This window comes from Pundamilia nyererei, unplaced genomic scaffold (assembly GCF_000239375.1).
Source record: "Pundamilia nyererei isolate P.nyererei 1_Seehausen unplaced genomic scaffold, PunNye1.0 scaffold00199, whole genome shotgun sequence".
Classification (NCBI taxonomy): Eukaryota; Metazoa; Chordata; class Actinopteri; order Cichliformes; family Cichlidae; genus Pundamilia; species Pundamilia nyererei.
In genome coordinates, this window is record NW_005187600.1 from 234,637 (window position 1) to 250,802 (window position 16,166).

Below are 16,166 nucleotides of genomic sequence, written 5' to 3' on the forward strand. Positions count from 1 at the left end.
TACCTGAAGAGCCAGTAATTGGTGCACAGTGCACACTGTTCAGATCTAAGGAGCAGTGAGTCCACTTAGCATGACACCGCAGCACAGCGTGGGCTTTTCTCAGAGCACCTGAGAGCCTTACAATATTAAGATTCAACCTGAGTGCTGGTCCTACTGGTAAAAAGTGAATGAACACAGAAACAGGCAGCACTCTGCCTTTTTCTTGCAGCCCGCCTCTGCGGGACGAAACAACTTGAATTCTGCAGTAGTCATGCTGCTCCCCCTAACCCCAGAGATATGGTTGGATAGGTCAATATCAGGCCCAGCTAGAATCCAGTTTCCCTCTATTGGTATGCTGAACAGAAGGAAGACAGAAGCCCGTGGGTCAAGACCGAAGCGGCTGCTCAGGACACTTTGATATAATCATTTTTATCTGTGGTAGAGTAGCTGACTTGGCTGGAAGTCAAGGAAAAAGCCTTTGAGGACTTGTTCTGACATTTGGATTTAATCACAGAACAAATCATGGCCTCGAGTATCAGACACATGGGCTGGCAGGGCTTTCTTGAGGGCAATCTGTTGCAGAGAGCTAGAGAGCAAAATGAGACCTAATTATCATGTCTCTATAAACTGGACTGTGTCTAAATACGACTTCCATCGAGGGGAGATTACATTTACACATGATGTACTGTGCCATGTTTGTGACAAGAATTTTATTTCCATCACATTTAATGCCAAATATTGGCAAACTATACATGACTTTCTTACAGGAATGTGGAAACACAGACATTAAGAGCATAAATGATCCAACCCAGTAATGTAAAAATCCAGTCCAGCCGTGCGTTGTCACTTGGTTGGTCCTCCACTTTCATTCAGGCTGCACCTATCGGATAAATTCCCATGAAATTTGTCACAGACATTTATATCCCAAGAGGATACGCTTTTACATCCACCATGAAGCTGACATTTGTGCTTGTGAGTGAAGTGTCTCATGAATTCCAATCACTTTAGTCGAAAATCATAAAGCTAGGTTTATTATTCATGAAAATGATGAATATAGTCCCTTCTTTTTTCGCCACGCGTGAATGGACCTGTGCATAAAAAATAGCAGTTGTAAGCATGGCATTTCATGACATAATCATCAGTGAACACCAGCAGTAAAGTGGTCTGTTAGCCTACTACTATCCTATGCGTCATCAGCGCAACACTGAAGGCATGACGTTGGCGTCATATGGAAGAGTTTTTATTCCATTTTAATTGATAGAATAGATGAGACATGCACCCAGTTTTTCAGTGTTTACTGTTTTCCTTTTGCCTGTTTCCTCTCTGACAGCTCAAGTGTTACTAAAGCGGCTCTATTTTGTGTAAAAAGCACACTTGAGACAACCCTCATGGCTTTGATTCCAGTATGAAATTCATCCTTTTAGAGTTACACTTCCAAAGCATTGTTGAGGCTTTGTGCTGCTGTTACGCAATGATCCCATTCTGCCAAGCTGCTTAGACAGTCGGCTAACAGCCACAAGCAGCTCGCTCTGTCCTGCTGCTGTCTTGTGTATTCATACTGGCCAGAGAGGGAATCTGAACGCTGAAAACCATCCACACACATATTTCACATTTCTGGGGATCGTCTCTGGGGTGCATTTCAGGATCCGGCTGGATTTGCAGTGTACGAGCCATTCACGGTGGTGACGATGGGAGAGGGCTTCCAGTCTGGCTGGTAAAAGTGGATGTCACAGGTTCGAGCCCAGTTTGCAAATACCGCCTTCTCTGTGATGAAACGGTGGTGGCTTCCTCGCCGATTTCTCTCGTGAGAAAGATACATGGAGCACTCGTTGGGCCCCGAGGGCTCATAGTAATGATATGGTACAGTAGGATGGGAGGAGGATCTACACAGGCGAGAAGAGAGAGGAGGAAGCCATGAAATAGCATGAAAGCCAATGCGCACAGGGGGGATGTCGAAATAGTGTGTAATTATGAGATTCATGGTTGGGGAGGGGGAAAGAAACAAGTCGGAGAGGGGAATAAAGAGAAGAAGGAACAAAGAAAAACAGAAAGATCAGAAGAATCTGCACTCACAGAAATGTTCATTATACACTCGCCTATTCATCTGACACTCACGCTAACACAAAGCTCAGTGGAGGAGCTTTCTGTGACACGTGAGAGTGCCATGAATTTTTCAAAGTGTTCTTTGTGCTCTTGTCCTTGCGGCCAAATGTTAGAAAATAAAATCAGCAAATTTTCCAGTGTCTCTTAAATGCTAAAAACACATGGTAAAAACCTGTACAGTATATTTTCAGCAGCGCTGTTTCACTGTAAAATGTGAAGATGTTTTCAGTGGTGCTGCCGTCCACCGCAGGGAGTAAATGCTATATTACCAAGTTGGAAGACATCATTAAAGATGCACTAGACACGATTTTATGTGGAAACATCAGTGGTGTCGGCACACACTAAATCACAGAGTGAGGCTGCAGCACAAAACAGAAGAAGTGTTCCATTCGCTTCATGCACTATTTGGCCCACTGGCTCAAACAGGAAGTGACAAACTGAACCTGTTGTGAGGATAAAGCATCTCAATGCATATTTTAACAGACAAAACTCGATGCTAAGGAGAAAATAACATTCACAAACCAGTGAATAAGGGTTAAAAGTGCGTGCACGTGTGACACGCTCTTTCTCAGTACAATTATTTAATTCTAATAACATTCGGTGGATTGGTATGTCTTGTTTTCTGCTGCATTGTGCAGCTCCAAACCCACTGCACCCATCAGACAAAGCTAGTTAGTAGATGTTAAATATGGTGGAACATTGATATTTCTTTTGGGAGTTGGTGGAGAGCAAAATGCTGCAAAATGCAAAATGCTCAAATGATTAAGCAGCTTATCTAAAAAAAAATTTCTATATTATATTTATTTCTGTAAAGACACAAGAGTTAGCCTTGGGATCATTTAAATATGTGGTCCCTGGCTACATCTTAAAAGGTAAAAGGAGAAGAAGAAAAAGAAAACATACCAAAAGCCCAATAGTGAAGGGAAACGAGTTGGCAATAGGAGAACAACCAACTCACTGCTTTGTATCTGCTTATCAATCAACTGATTATTAATTTATTTAACTGGCATTTCAAACTCTGCTGTCTGACGCTGACGGGTACAGAGCTCCACTCTTACACACCTTTACATTTAATGCAGACTGACCAAAAGAGCTCGTCCTCAAAGAAATAATGCAGTCCTGTAACGTCAGACTTCTTTCCATTTGTTTTTTGTTTATCCTAGTAGTAATAAACCGACTAAATAGTGGAGAAACCATATTGTGTAAAATCTGACAAATATGACAAACATTCATGTATTTAAGATTTTCAAGACTAAATAACTGTACGTCTGTAAAATTAAACATTGCCAATAATAATATGTCATTTCATCATAGGTTTTCAATGCTCTATTATTCAGTAATTACATTGTAGTCTATTAAAATTCCCATCACACATCTTGGTACTAAAAAACATATCATATTTTAGAATGGTGGGGTCTTTACTTTATAACATCAAATGAAAACCCTGCTGGCCTTTTACCCAATTATAAACTGACACAATATTACTGAAAACCAAAATATTTGAATTGCATGGAACTATGTTTTGGCCATGGTGGTTTATCAATAAAAATCTACAAGTCATATTATGCTAAGTTAAAAAAAAAAAATGAAGCAAAGCTAATAAATATTTGGAGAAGAAAAAGAAACGGCAGGAATCTACCTGCAGAAATCAGGAGGCACCATGCCATAGACGTTGATCCTATCACACAGCTCCAGGGCTATAGCCATAGTAAACCAGCCGGTGCTCAACCAGGAGTTGGAACTCTTCCTGGAAGAAAAGAGAAGCTTACCATTTTCACAAAAATATACTGAGCGCACTTCCTTCTTACTGCCTGTTCAGAAAAGATTAAAGATGGTAGATTTCATCTGATCAGTCGCTGAAGAGGAAACCCTGTAGCCAACTGTGTGACAGTTGATACATGGGCAAGAAATAGAATAGAATAGAAAATAAAATAAAGATAAATACATGAAAACATTCATTCTGACACTGGCTATTGCTACATGAGAGCAGAAGTCACTGGATTGCCATTCAAATGCAACATTTTTCATTCAGTTTTCATTCTGTTGGCTTATTGTTCACATGCAAATGAGTTTAGATGAATAGCTGCATTCACGACAGTGAGGTGTCTTTGTCTGCCTTTGTCTTTTTTGCAAGGTCACATTCAGCCATTTTCACTTTGCCTGTCCCGCGTATGCAAAGAGACAATTACCATGTATTAAAAGTCAGGAAACGTGCCTCCGCTTCATAATCTCTATAAAAGCAAAAAACGTGTATACCTCTTTGGTAACCCAGCTTGAGATTTTTGATGGTAAAATGTTTTCTTTTTGTGAGCTGTTTCTTTAGAATGTTATTACTTTTTAATGCAATATCAAAGATAATTTTATTCGAGATGCAGGATTGGGACTACAGTGCAAGCATTTCACTTCCTGATGCGTACCAGCTGCATAAACCTGTTAGGCTTTCCCATAGGAAAATTATACCTTTGCATAAAATGTACACTGGAGGTATGTTATATCTGTAGATCCCTCTGAAACCTTACACTGATGATGAAATGATGTGCTGCTTCCTGGAAATGTAACTACATGTCACATGAACACAGCCTACAATGGTTGTGATTGGCCAGTTTAGTAGCATGGATTCTTCCCATGCATTACTTTTTTTCTCCAGTTTTCAGATCAGTGAGTGAATGATGATGATAGCCTCAAGATAAGGACTCACAGATGTCCTGAGGGGAGATTGCCAAAACGATCACGAATGCTGGCAAAGGTGTCGGCCACTCATGTAGTTACATCTACAAAGATTGAGTCACATGTATCAAAGGGTTCTGGCATGTCTGGGAGCTGCTGCAGCTCTTCATTAAAGCCTCATCCAAATCGCAGCCTCTCGCTCAGCTCATATATCCATCACATCCTGTTTGCACAATCAGGGTTTGGAGTTTGTTCACAAATTGCATTTTACATCTCGAAGGTAATATCAGCGTCTGGTGCATCCTGTTGTTTTTGCATTCTTTAAACTGCGTTTACGTTTATGCGTCAAAACAAAAAATAATGAATAATGAATCCCTTACTCCTGCCTTTGCTTATGACAAACATACATCTGCTGTGTACTGAATTCTGTACATAAAACAATAGGTAGGAAATGAGTGCTTTCTATCTTTGTAATATATTCCCCTAATATAAACACTACTGACAGTTCTTTTGTGTGTTGTGTGTCTCTTGATTTCTTTCACCTCTCCATCTTGTCTCATTCAAGTCCCAAAAATATAAAACTCGCTCATCATGTGAATATTTACCTGTCAATCCCAGTTTCCTTTTTAAATAGTTCATCAAACTTCAGCATCTTGATCCTGGAAATAATGTAGATTTTAAGTTTGGGTAGCAGCTGGTTTAAAAGCTTTAGGTTGTTGTAAACATGGCCTTTTCCATCACGTCTCATGCAACTGCTCGGTCCCCAGAAGATGAACACTGTGTCTTGGCTCATGTTGAGGAGCTCCTGCCTGCTCCGCAGCACCCTTTGCAGGCTGGAGTGAGCTATAACACGCAGGCTTGCGCGCCGACCGACGTCCTGCTGATACCCGAGGCTGGGAGCATCGTTCATACGAATAACACACTCAGAGCGGTCGATTTCTTCGCCCCGCTTGCTCGCTGTCAGTTGCCCAGAGCTGGTCACCAGGGCACAAGTCCTGCAGTGCATGTTCAGAGGCTGTGAAGTTCAAAGTTAAAAAGTCAGACATCGTTGCAGTTTCATTCACATTATGTAATGAGACAAAGTGGTGGAAGAGAAAAATCCAACCACAAGTCACAGATGGACTTAACAGTCTCAGATAAATAAGTTTAAATCTCTCTGGCACTCCGTAAAACCAGATGTAGCTTCAGAGCGAGGTCCTAACTTGATGTGCAAGATACTGTATTATTTTTACTTACATGATTGAAAATGTATCTTAAACACATGAAGATAAAAAGTGTGTTAAAAAGTGTTTTTTAGCCTTTGAGAACCAGAAACCAACAATATTTGCATTCAGTAGTTGTTGACATATTTAAATGTGGGAAATGAGATACTATCAAGTCAAATCTTATTTTTTCTGAGATGCTCTGCTTGATTTTAAAATGTGGCAACCACGAAAAGCTTAAGCAAGCTTGAAGCATATAAAGCATCAGCAAAGAGGATTCTAACACTGGAGTTTAAAGCAAATTCGTGTAGAGCCCTTTCAATCATTGATTATGATTCGGCTGCATCCCAACAGGTCTTGAATCAAGCAGGTAGACTTGTATTGGGCGACTCTGTCTGTTATTTAAACAGTTGACAGTATAGAGCAGAGGCTATTTGACACAGTGCTTTCATTTTCTATCAACATCACACATTCAGCAGTTTTCACTTAAAATAAAAAAAAACATAAAACAGGGACGACATGCACTGGTCAACATCCTGTTCATGCAAGCTTTTTGTGCAGCATTGGAGTGAAGAGTGCTTGTTTGGGCTTGAATTGAACCAGGTATTCATGTTGCGGCATCCAACCAGGTTTTTCAAACTTGAAAAATGCGAGCTCAGACTGAATGATCCGACAGCAAACACCCAGAGACTCTTCACATGAATTATTCCCCACCCTAATAGAGAGCTGCATCGGCATTCTGAACTGTGCTCGGTACTTCACACTCCATCAGGTTCTGAGGTGGGAACGTGTGTGTGTGTGTGTGTGTGTGTGTGTGTGTGTGTGCGTGCGTGCGTGCGTGTGCAGACAGGTGATTTTACCAGCGCCAGAGGCTGCACTGCTACCACAGCTATATTTATAATACACCCCCACTATCTCTGTGACCCCACGCTGAATGATTGCCATGTGTGCATGTGTGTCTCTTTGTAAATGTGTGTATGAGTGCAATGTCTGGGGATGTCTGTAAATCTGTGTGGCGAGTTCAGTATAGCCCCAAAATATGTAATGAAATCACGTTTCTCTGGCAAGAATTTGCAACAGTCTGAAAAACATCTAGATCCAAAACTAGTTGGAATTCCTTCAAACGAACACACTCAAAGTCTTTGTTCAGAACACTCATCACATTTCCATTCTCCAGCAGATTTCCCCCCTGAAAATCATCCCTGTTGGGATGTGCGCGCTCTCTCAATATCAGGTAGGTTGGAGCAAATTACACACTTGGTTGCACAAACACACCCTCCCCATCTTGGCTGGGAAGAATCACAGTCCTTTTAGGTCTTTCTTTCTCTGCAGACAACAGAGAGACAGAAAGTGCATTTTCCCCTAAGCACTGTCCAAGCAATTACCGCAAAGCATAATCCAAATTATAATAATGTTAAAAGTCAGGAAGGTGTGTTAAACAAGTGAAAGTCAATTGAAGGTTGCCAGGCTGGTGTCATAGTTTAAAGTGCCTGTGAAATAATAAAAGTGTCCTTGACAGCGATGCTGAAGTTCCAGCTTCGGCTCCCAGAGCTTCTGACAGCTTGATGTTGCTGGGAAATAGGCACTTATAAATCCTGTATCACAGCGAGACTGGCTTTCAAAATCACAAGCAGAATATTTCAGAGGCCAGGCAGCTGAAGGTGCAACCCACAGACTAGTGACTGGATAAATAAATGAATGGAATTCATTACAAGTAGTTTTCACTCATAATCAGCCTTGAATTACCTTTGATTTGTCCTTTGATTCGTGAAACAACCATCACTTTAACACCTGCTGACTCCTACGCACACATATTCAGACTTTATTATGCAGACAGAAGGTTGTCTACCTTGATCAATAGTGCACAACCTATAAATCAATACGCTTTCCTGAATTAACGTGACCTAAAAAGACACTAATTTCAACCGAGGCTGTTCACTGAAGCATGATGAAGCTGACTGGATTAATGAGGTCCATATTGTTAAGAGCAGGACAAGAAGATGCAGTTCGGAGTACGGCTCTGGTTCCAGTCCCAGTCAATTACCGCCCACTCTCTGACTCCAGACTAATCAGTATGATCCTGATTATACACTTCCCAGGGGAACCCAAGATCATAATTGCTTTCAGAGCAAACCCCATCAGTCAACCTTTGATATTGAACAAGAGCTTCTTCTATTGTGCCTCCAGTCTCCAAATTCATGTCTGCAAACCTCCTCGGTTTAAAAAGGTTACAGCGCACAGACTTGCAGGAAGAAGTCGTGGGATGTGATATTTAGAGGTCAGACAGAAGTGATGAAGAAAACCTGGGAAAAAAATGTCTCTTGCTGTCGTAATTAACCAGATTAAACCCCAGATAAGTAACCTGAAGATTTATACCTGCTTGTCTCTCACCACCAGTTTCTGACTTATCTTTTGGACTAAGTTATTTTTGTTGGATTTAGGTAAAGCTGCCCGTTAGGTTTATGATCAACATGTAGGGTCAAGGTTGGAAAAAGAGCATGTTTTAGCCAAAGACATTACGAAACTGAATTACCTTCAATCAGAGATTTTTTGTCCACTTGTTCATATGACTGTTAGATATCCAGGTAACTTGCTTTGGTGTCTGTTTAGCACTGGTTATAATGGTATTAGTCTACAGAGACTGCTAGAAGGTAGTGGAGTGGGCACACTCCATACTGTATCTCAGCTGACTCTTAGACTTAGCCCAGTGGTCTCCATAGAGACATTTTCAGAAACAATAATTGGGGCTTTATTTATTTTATTTTCAGCTGCAGATTTGAAGTTCACTTATGGAAGCTTAACTGTAGAAACATGCTATCTACAGTGTGCCTCAATAATTAGTTTGTAATCATTTTCAGATAATAACAAAGCTCTGCATACACAGAAAGAATGCACAGACAATAACTGCTTGATTTGGTTTTAGACTTTTTTTATTGGATTTCTGATTATTGTGAGCAATAGAAAGACTTATCCTGTGATAGGAGCAGTAGTGGGAAAAAAACAAGATGCGTTTTCTGGAAATGAATCAAAATCATTTAGATGTTGAACATTGTCACTGAATACTTTCCAAAGTGCACAGAATTGGGCTATAGTGGCTCAGCTGAGAGCAGGAGGAGATGGAAAAAGCCCCTCTTCTGTGGCACGAGGGATTCACGATCAGTGCTGCTTTCTTTTCCCAGAGACCAATTAATTACAATGAAATCCTCCCGACAGTTCCCCTAGACATCTCATTAAGCTCCTGCCAATGACACACAATCAGGTCGCGATTCCAAATCGGTTCTCAATTTGAGGAAATAGTTAAGACAATAACAGCACCTGTCTTCTTCTTCTTCTGCTCGAGTCAACTAAGAGAGAGAAGAGACAAAAAATCATTTCCTGCTGGTGATGTTTACGATTTCCTCTTGACTACTGCTATTCGCCTAATTTTTCAGTAAAAACTAGACAACAAATTAGGCGTTGTATTATCATTCTGAGTGTTACAGCTGATAACATCGCCAGTTTTACCAGGAGTGCTCCCTTACCTTGAGCTGAATTTAAATGTGTATATCCTAAGTCATCCAATAAGAGAGCTCAAAGAGCTGAATTTATTTTGTTCCTGCTTTTATTCACACGCTGACTGTTAATATAAGCTGCCTTTGTACACTACGAGACGGCTTTAAATTGAACGTCAGACAGGTAAAGACAGAATAAGCATTATAATGGCGCCCATTCCCCCCAGGCTGGCTGCATTAAAAGCTGTCAGAGCACAAAGAGGCATTGCCCATAATAAGTAGGTACATCATAAAGTTGCGCTGGCACACAGTCCGCACTCGTGCTTTCACACCGGCTTTGTGATTAGAGACTATAAAGGCCAATGTAGATTGGCTCTGCTGACAGTTCTTCAAAGGTCAACATCTCTTTAACTCGAATCGGCAAAACATCAGTGAGGCTGCAAAGATGAGGGACCAAGCAGAAGATGGAGCGAGAGTGTGTTAACCTGTGTGTGTGTGAAAGAATCTGTTCAAGTCAGCAGCTCTAATCACTGCAACACGCCAAAGAAAAGAAACACATACTAGAGGCAGAAAGCTCCCCAAAAGAAAACTTGCAGACGCTGCGGAAGTCATACAGAGAGAAACACAATGAGAAACTATTCCACACAAATATGCACCATAACTCCGATGTGTGATCTCACAGTACGGAGATTTGTGGGGTTCAAAGCTGCTGTTTTCTTTTCACACATTTAAGCAACGAAATGAGAACAGAGGAAAGCCAAATGTTAAGCCTATAACCCTCTGCTACATGAGGCAGCACAGTCTTAGTGATTAATGTGTGCTGGGTGTTTTGCCACCTCTTGGGTGATGCATAAATGAGCAAAGCCGCCACAGACCACCACCCACCTTAGTGAAATCACAGCCCATGTGAACAAGATATGCACATAAGTTAATACAGGCAATAATCAGGGTCCAGCAGGCACACCAGATAGAGCTTTCCTCACATTCCCAAGCATCTCTGGCTCTGATGGGGGCATAAAATTTTAACAGCGTGTCTGCGTGAGTGTACTCGTGCTGTGTGATGGTGTGTGTCTCTGTGTCTGCACACACACTTGTGTCAAAGCCAAGATTCCCTCCACTAGAAGCAGCAGCAGACCTGAGATGACCCTAAAAGGAACTATACGCAAGGATCCACCCACTCCACAGATCCTGCAGCAGGTCTGCTCTGGTTAGTCATTCTTGGGCTCTGACAGAGGATGAAGCAGCAGCAGCAGCAGCAGAGCTTGAATCTCCCCCAATGGGAGGGAGGTACAGAGTGACACTAAGCAGTATGAAACTGTCGCAGTGTGGATCCATCACAAATCACCTGTCAGCTAGGAGGGGTTGGATGAACGGGAGAGACCATGAATAATAAAGTGGCCACGCGCAAAGTCCAAAGTGAAGCAGCTTGCGTTCATTTCTCCTAAGACTACCTGCAAAATCTGAGCGCTGATCGTAGAATCAAGCTTACTCAAGACAGCACAGAGACGAATCCAACAGGCCTAAGCAGAATCCTCTCTTCAGAGCAGCATGACTCTCACACTCTGGTTCATTGATGGCTGAGCAGTGTAAGGTGAACACTAAGCAAAACTTTTTTTCTCCAAATCCGTTCCTGTCCAGTGCTGCCTGAGCATTGCAGCATGCTTTCCACTCTGCTGTGTCCTGCTGTATATTGTTCTCAGCGAGGGGAGACGTAATGCTGTGTGAATGCTCCATCTATCTCAAAGACGAGCCTGTGATAATGCAGTGGGTCAGAGAATCGGGCCTTTGTACTATATTACTGTTGAAGGTGCCGCTTACACGACCAAAAGATTACAGTGGTCATATCTTGAGTAGACATTATAGTTGAAATGCACCCTGTTTTAAGTGCTTTTGTCACTAAATATTTTATGCCGAAGACATTAATTATGAATTAAGCAACAGAGTGAACTATAAAGAGAACTTTGAGGTCATGCTTAAGAGATGAGATGGTATTATAAAAGCCTTTGAGGGCAAAATAAACCTTCAATAGACTCGTGCTGCTTTCTTAATGGAAATTGTTAAGCAATTTTAATGAACTGGTTTTTAGAACTTTTTTATTGTTGTGAAAAGTTCAAACGAAAAGACCTCACTGCTGCTGCTGCTGCTGCTGCTGCTGCTGCAAAAAGGAAAAAGGAAAACTGTCTGGCACATAAAGTAGTACAAAAATTAAATACACAAATGAGTTTTCAGTCACTGGGGGGGATTTTAAAAAACACATTTTTAGTGGACACCTGAACTCTGCATGCTACTCTCTGCTTTACCTGGATGACAGCAGAATACAAATTAGGTACAGCTGCTAAAAAAAAACAACAAAAACAAAGCAATCAGCGCAATCAATGTGCTTTCTGATGATGTTTATGATATGACCATCCAATTACAAAGATGTGCAAATGCACAGGGTGAATTCACCTTCCTTTGTGTAGTCTGATGGAGATGGTTGGAGAACTGTTAATTTGTCAAAAACGTCATAAAGATGCTGAATTCGAATTTCTTGCTCTTTTCCAAACATTGTCACTCTGCAGTATGTTATGACCCATGAGTTTCTGTCGTGTCACTGGTTTCTGTGCATCCATGTGCCTAAATCAAAACACATTTAGCCACCAGACACTTCACTTCACCTTCAAACATATATTTTCCAGGACTAAACCTCCTCCTCCTCCTCTCTGTGCAGGCACCTAATGCACTGGCAAGGACCCAAACACTCCAAAGAAACACTGCTATTGTGTGTTATGTTATATCTTTGATATCTTTGAAAATGGAAACAGTTTCATTATTGACTTTCAGGTGAGATAACATTACTGCTAAACATCTGAGATGATCTATATCCTGCACAGTTTCAATTCCTAAGCAGCTTTTATAAAAAACAAAAAGACAAAAACAAATGTGGACCATGATATCTCTGTTTGTAATATGCATGCAAGTGCTCTGGAGTTTCAAAGAACCAGGTGCAGCATCATTACCGCCCATAACAGGGCTTGACTTGGTTCACAGGGAACAGATGGTCCATATTTACCTTATGATCCATGACACCTGAGTACCCCTCCAGAGATGTTGTTTGGAGTCTCTGTGATCTGTCCGGTACTTTAGTGGACTGAACTCGCGCATCCAAACGGTAAGAGGACGATGAGGACGAAGAACTTGATGAGGAAGCTGATCTGTCACCAGAGCTGCTGTTGTACACCAACAAAAAGCCAGTAACCATGGTAACGATGATGATGCCACCAACCCCTTGGCACTGCAGGGACACGTGAAACACCAGAAAGACAAATCTCAACATCACGCCAGAGCATGATTCAGCCAGTTCAGGACCGACACAGCCACAAGCTTGAGGATGAAATCTGCACCTTTGGTCAGGATTGTTTTTCGTTCTTTCTTTCTTTTTGACTAATTAACTGCAAGCTTTCAAAACAAATGCAACATAACAAATGCAAGGCTCAAAACGTAATGCCAGCTATTCTTCTCAAATGCGCTCAACGTGCTCTGTCAACAAGAAAACACGTTTTAAAACGAGGCTGCAAAAATACTGTTAGGTTGCTCAGTTCAGACGTGTCATATTTAACCCCATCCCCACTCCCAACCCACGCAGGGAAAAAAAACTTTAAACGGCCGAGCTGTTGTAGGATTATTCTCTGTGAATATTACGCGTATGTGGCAAAGTGCAACTGGGTCACATTCGGTGAAAGAGCTCAGTCTGCAACTCCACTTCTGAGAGGCAGAAATATATATATATATAAAAGCTCCCCACAGCGGAATATTACAGTGATACTTCCGACGGCTTTCATTCATAATTACCACTTTTATCTTCATCTTCATTTCCCCTTTTGTCGGCTCTTCATGCTAGGTGTCGGGACTCTTCAGCATGCAACACTTGAGCGGCGGCATTACTGGGATCACCGCGCAGCCAAAGAAAACGACACTCCACTACTCTGCTCCCGTTCTCTCCTGGAAGCCCTCATTCAACAGCGCGCTCCTCATGGTCCTAAACAACTCCACCTCCCGACTTTCCTCCGTCAGCCTTTTCTAAACAGTAATACTCCTGCACCGTTTCTCTGTCAATATAAATTCACATGTATTAATCTCTGGTGTTATAGACATGTGAATTTATTTTAAAAGAAAATACTTCAAATGATTAAGAAAAAACAGGTTTAAAAAAAACAAAAAAACATCTGTCCCCCATGCAGAGATGGGCTGTAATCTGATTACTTTTTTCAAGTAACGAGTAAAATAAGGGATTACTATTGCAAAAACGGTAATTAGATTATCGTTACTTTCCCGTAGGAACGCTGTGTTACTGCGTTACTAAAACCGTGATTTTTTTGCAGAATGTCTCACGACAGTGACGTAAGCGAGTGCAACGTCAGTGACAACAGCTGTGTGCAGATCAACAATGGATCACATATCAAGTGCAGAGAGAGTATGAGCGTGCAGCGTTTAAAGCGTGGAAGTACTGACCTTACTTTGAGTTTGACTCCATAAAAAGTGACAAAAACATTAGTGTCCGCTGTGCGTGGGAAGAAAACTTCTTTTTACAGCGAAAAAACCCCCCCGAAACTTCCGAGCAAGCACCGAGTAGCTACGACGTAATGGGAAACTCACAGAGAAACTCGTGGATTCTTCCACTGACCGCGGCACACCTGCACCAGGGTAACCCTCCGCCTACCCTAGTCCTGCTTTACAGGTGAAAATAGAGCAACAGGACCGCTGAGTCTTTGACTTTATTTATTTTCTGCTGTGTTTTACTTGCATCTATTTGAAAGACTGAGTGTAAACACAAAAAATATTTTATTTTATGTGCTGGAATGTGCAGAAAATAAATGTTAAACTAATTTCTTCCAGTCAGAGAATGTTGCATATAATTAAATGTTTGCTTGATGCATAAAGTTAAAAGATTAAAACTATAAAACAAGTTTTAAAAAGAGACTTTTCCATTTGATCACATTTTGTATGATGGATTATGCAGAAAAAGTAGAATTGGGCTGAAAGATCTATCACTTTATCACCTATTCAGGTTGTAAATCGTGTTTTTAAAAAATAACTAAGTAATTAATTACTTTTGAAAATAAGTAATCAGTAAAGTAATGGGATTACTTTTTTGGGGAAGTAATCAGTAATTAGTTACTGATTACTTTTTTCAAGTAACTTGACCAACACTGCCCCCATGTTTCTCCAAAGCTCTCAGAAATTAGTTTAAAGCATCAGCTGGGCAATAATTGATTCCATGCCGGATGGGCGGCTCTGAGCATTTCTGCCGTTCTCTGGGTGAAAATGTGTTGATGCCAGAGGAGAATGGCTCGATTTCTGTGAGGCAATAACAAGACAACAGCCACTCAAATAACCACTCGTTGCCACCAAGGTATGCAGAAGAGCACCTCTGTTCCTTGTTGAACCTTAAATCAGATGAACAGCAACAGAAGACCACGCTAGGTGTCATTAATGTCAACTAAGACTGGGAAACATGAATCCACCCAGTTTTGGCTCACTGTTTCTGGTATAATGCCATAGGGGGTCTCATTTTGGCACACCATGGGCTCCATGGCACCAACTGAGCATTGTTTAAACACCACAGTACTGTTGCTGACCATGTCATCCCTTTATGACCACAGTGTACCCATCTTCTGATGACTGTACAATGTCTCAAAACTCAAATACTCTCCTACTGGTTTCTTGAGTTTGACAATGAGTTCACTGCACTCAAATGCCCTCTGCAGTCAATCTCAAACCAATCTCAATCCAACAGAGCATCTTTGGGATATGGTGGAGTGGGAGATTTGCATCATGGGTGTGTAGATGACAAATCTACAACTACAATCAATATGGACCAAACCCTCTTAGGGATGTTTCCAGAACCTTGTTTAATCCATGAACAATTAAAGCCGAAGGAACTGTACTAGCAAGATGTAACTGATAAAGCATCCGGTATCTCCTCAAGAAATAAAAGAAGCGTGTTGCACTGTTTTGTTCTAGATGTGAGGCATTTGGTAAAATAGAAAAACAAATGAGGCAATATTCTGATTATATTCTAAACGTTTAACTTTACCTGGGTTTTTACAGTAAATAAAAATATTCAATACATTTACATATATTTCATTTTGTGTCTCCCTCTACCTGATGGGTCCACTGGTTTCCTACCACAATGTAAAGACAATGATTTCTGCAGGTGTGAGATAGAGCTTTAGTTAGTAAGCACTGTGCAATCTTTCCAAATATATCAATTAATATATAAATAACTGAATTGGTATTTCTTTAGATTTTTTTTCCTTAAAGTTCCAGAGGTCTACCAGCCTTCTTCCGAATGCACAATGTTACAAATAAGTTCCCCTTGTTGGTAAACCTTAGATGGCACCACCCTACTGACAGTGTGTTGAATAAGGTGCTTTTTTCTGAAAGTGTATCTGTATATACTTAGACAGTCAGAAAAGGAAATGTAATTTTGGCTGTAGTCACGTACTGGCTTTATATCATGAATTAAATATGTCGAGGGAGTGAAAGCCTTTTGTATTTGAAATGAATCTTGTGCTGCACATTATAAACTGAAGGAACAGAAGGAGTGATTTCAGAAAATGGTTTTTGAGTTATTTGAAGAAACCTAAATGTTTTCTTGCTTATGTCCTTATGTCAGTGATAAAAGACAAAAATGAATTGTTTGGTGCGATTTTTATTAGTAAAGTAGTTTTTCTTTTTTTTT

General features: G+C 40.9%; 1 protein-coding gene across 1 annotated transcript; it reads right to left on the reverse strand.

Moving 5' to 3' along the window:
* Positions 1-747: 747 nt before the first annotated feature.
* Positions 748-13,463, reverse strand: st6galnac5b (ST6 (alpha-N-acetyl-neuraminyl-2,3-beta-galactosyl-1,3)-N-acetylgalactosaminide alpha-2,6-sialyltransferase 5b). Its single transcript, XM_005747491.1, has 5 exons — positions 13,274-13,463; positions 12,495-12,716; positions 5,355-5,764; positions 3,722-3,829; positions 748-1,862 (listed from the first exon to the last, which is right to left on the reverse strand). Exons 1-5 carry the CDS (start codon positions 13,292-13,294, stop codon positions 1,619-1,621), a joined length of 1,005 nt encoding a protein of 334 aa, XP_005747548.1. The 5' UTR covers positions 13,295-13,463; the 3' UTR covers positions 748-1,618.
* Between the last annotated feature and the right edge of the window lie 2,703 nt (positions 13,464-16,166).

Coding starts and splice junctions, on each gene's coding strand:
- st6galnac5b (XM_005747491.1), bottom strand. CDS start 13,294: ATGAAGATGAAGATAAAAGTG. Junction 3,830..5,354: donor AAGGAAACTGGGATTGACAG/GTAAATATTCAC, acceptor CTTTTCTTCCAG/GAAGAGTTCCAACTCCTGGT. Junction 1,863..3,721: donor GTGCCTCCTGATTTCTGCAG/GTAGATTCCTGC, acceptor TCGCCTGTGTAG/ATCCTCCTCCCATCCTACTG.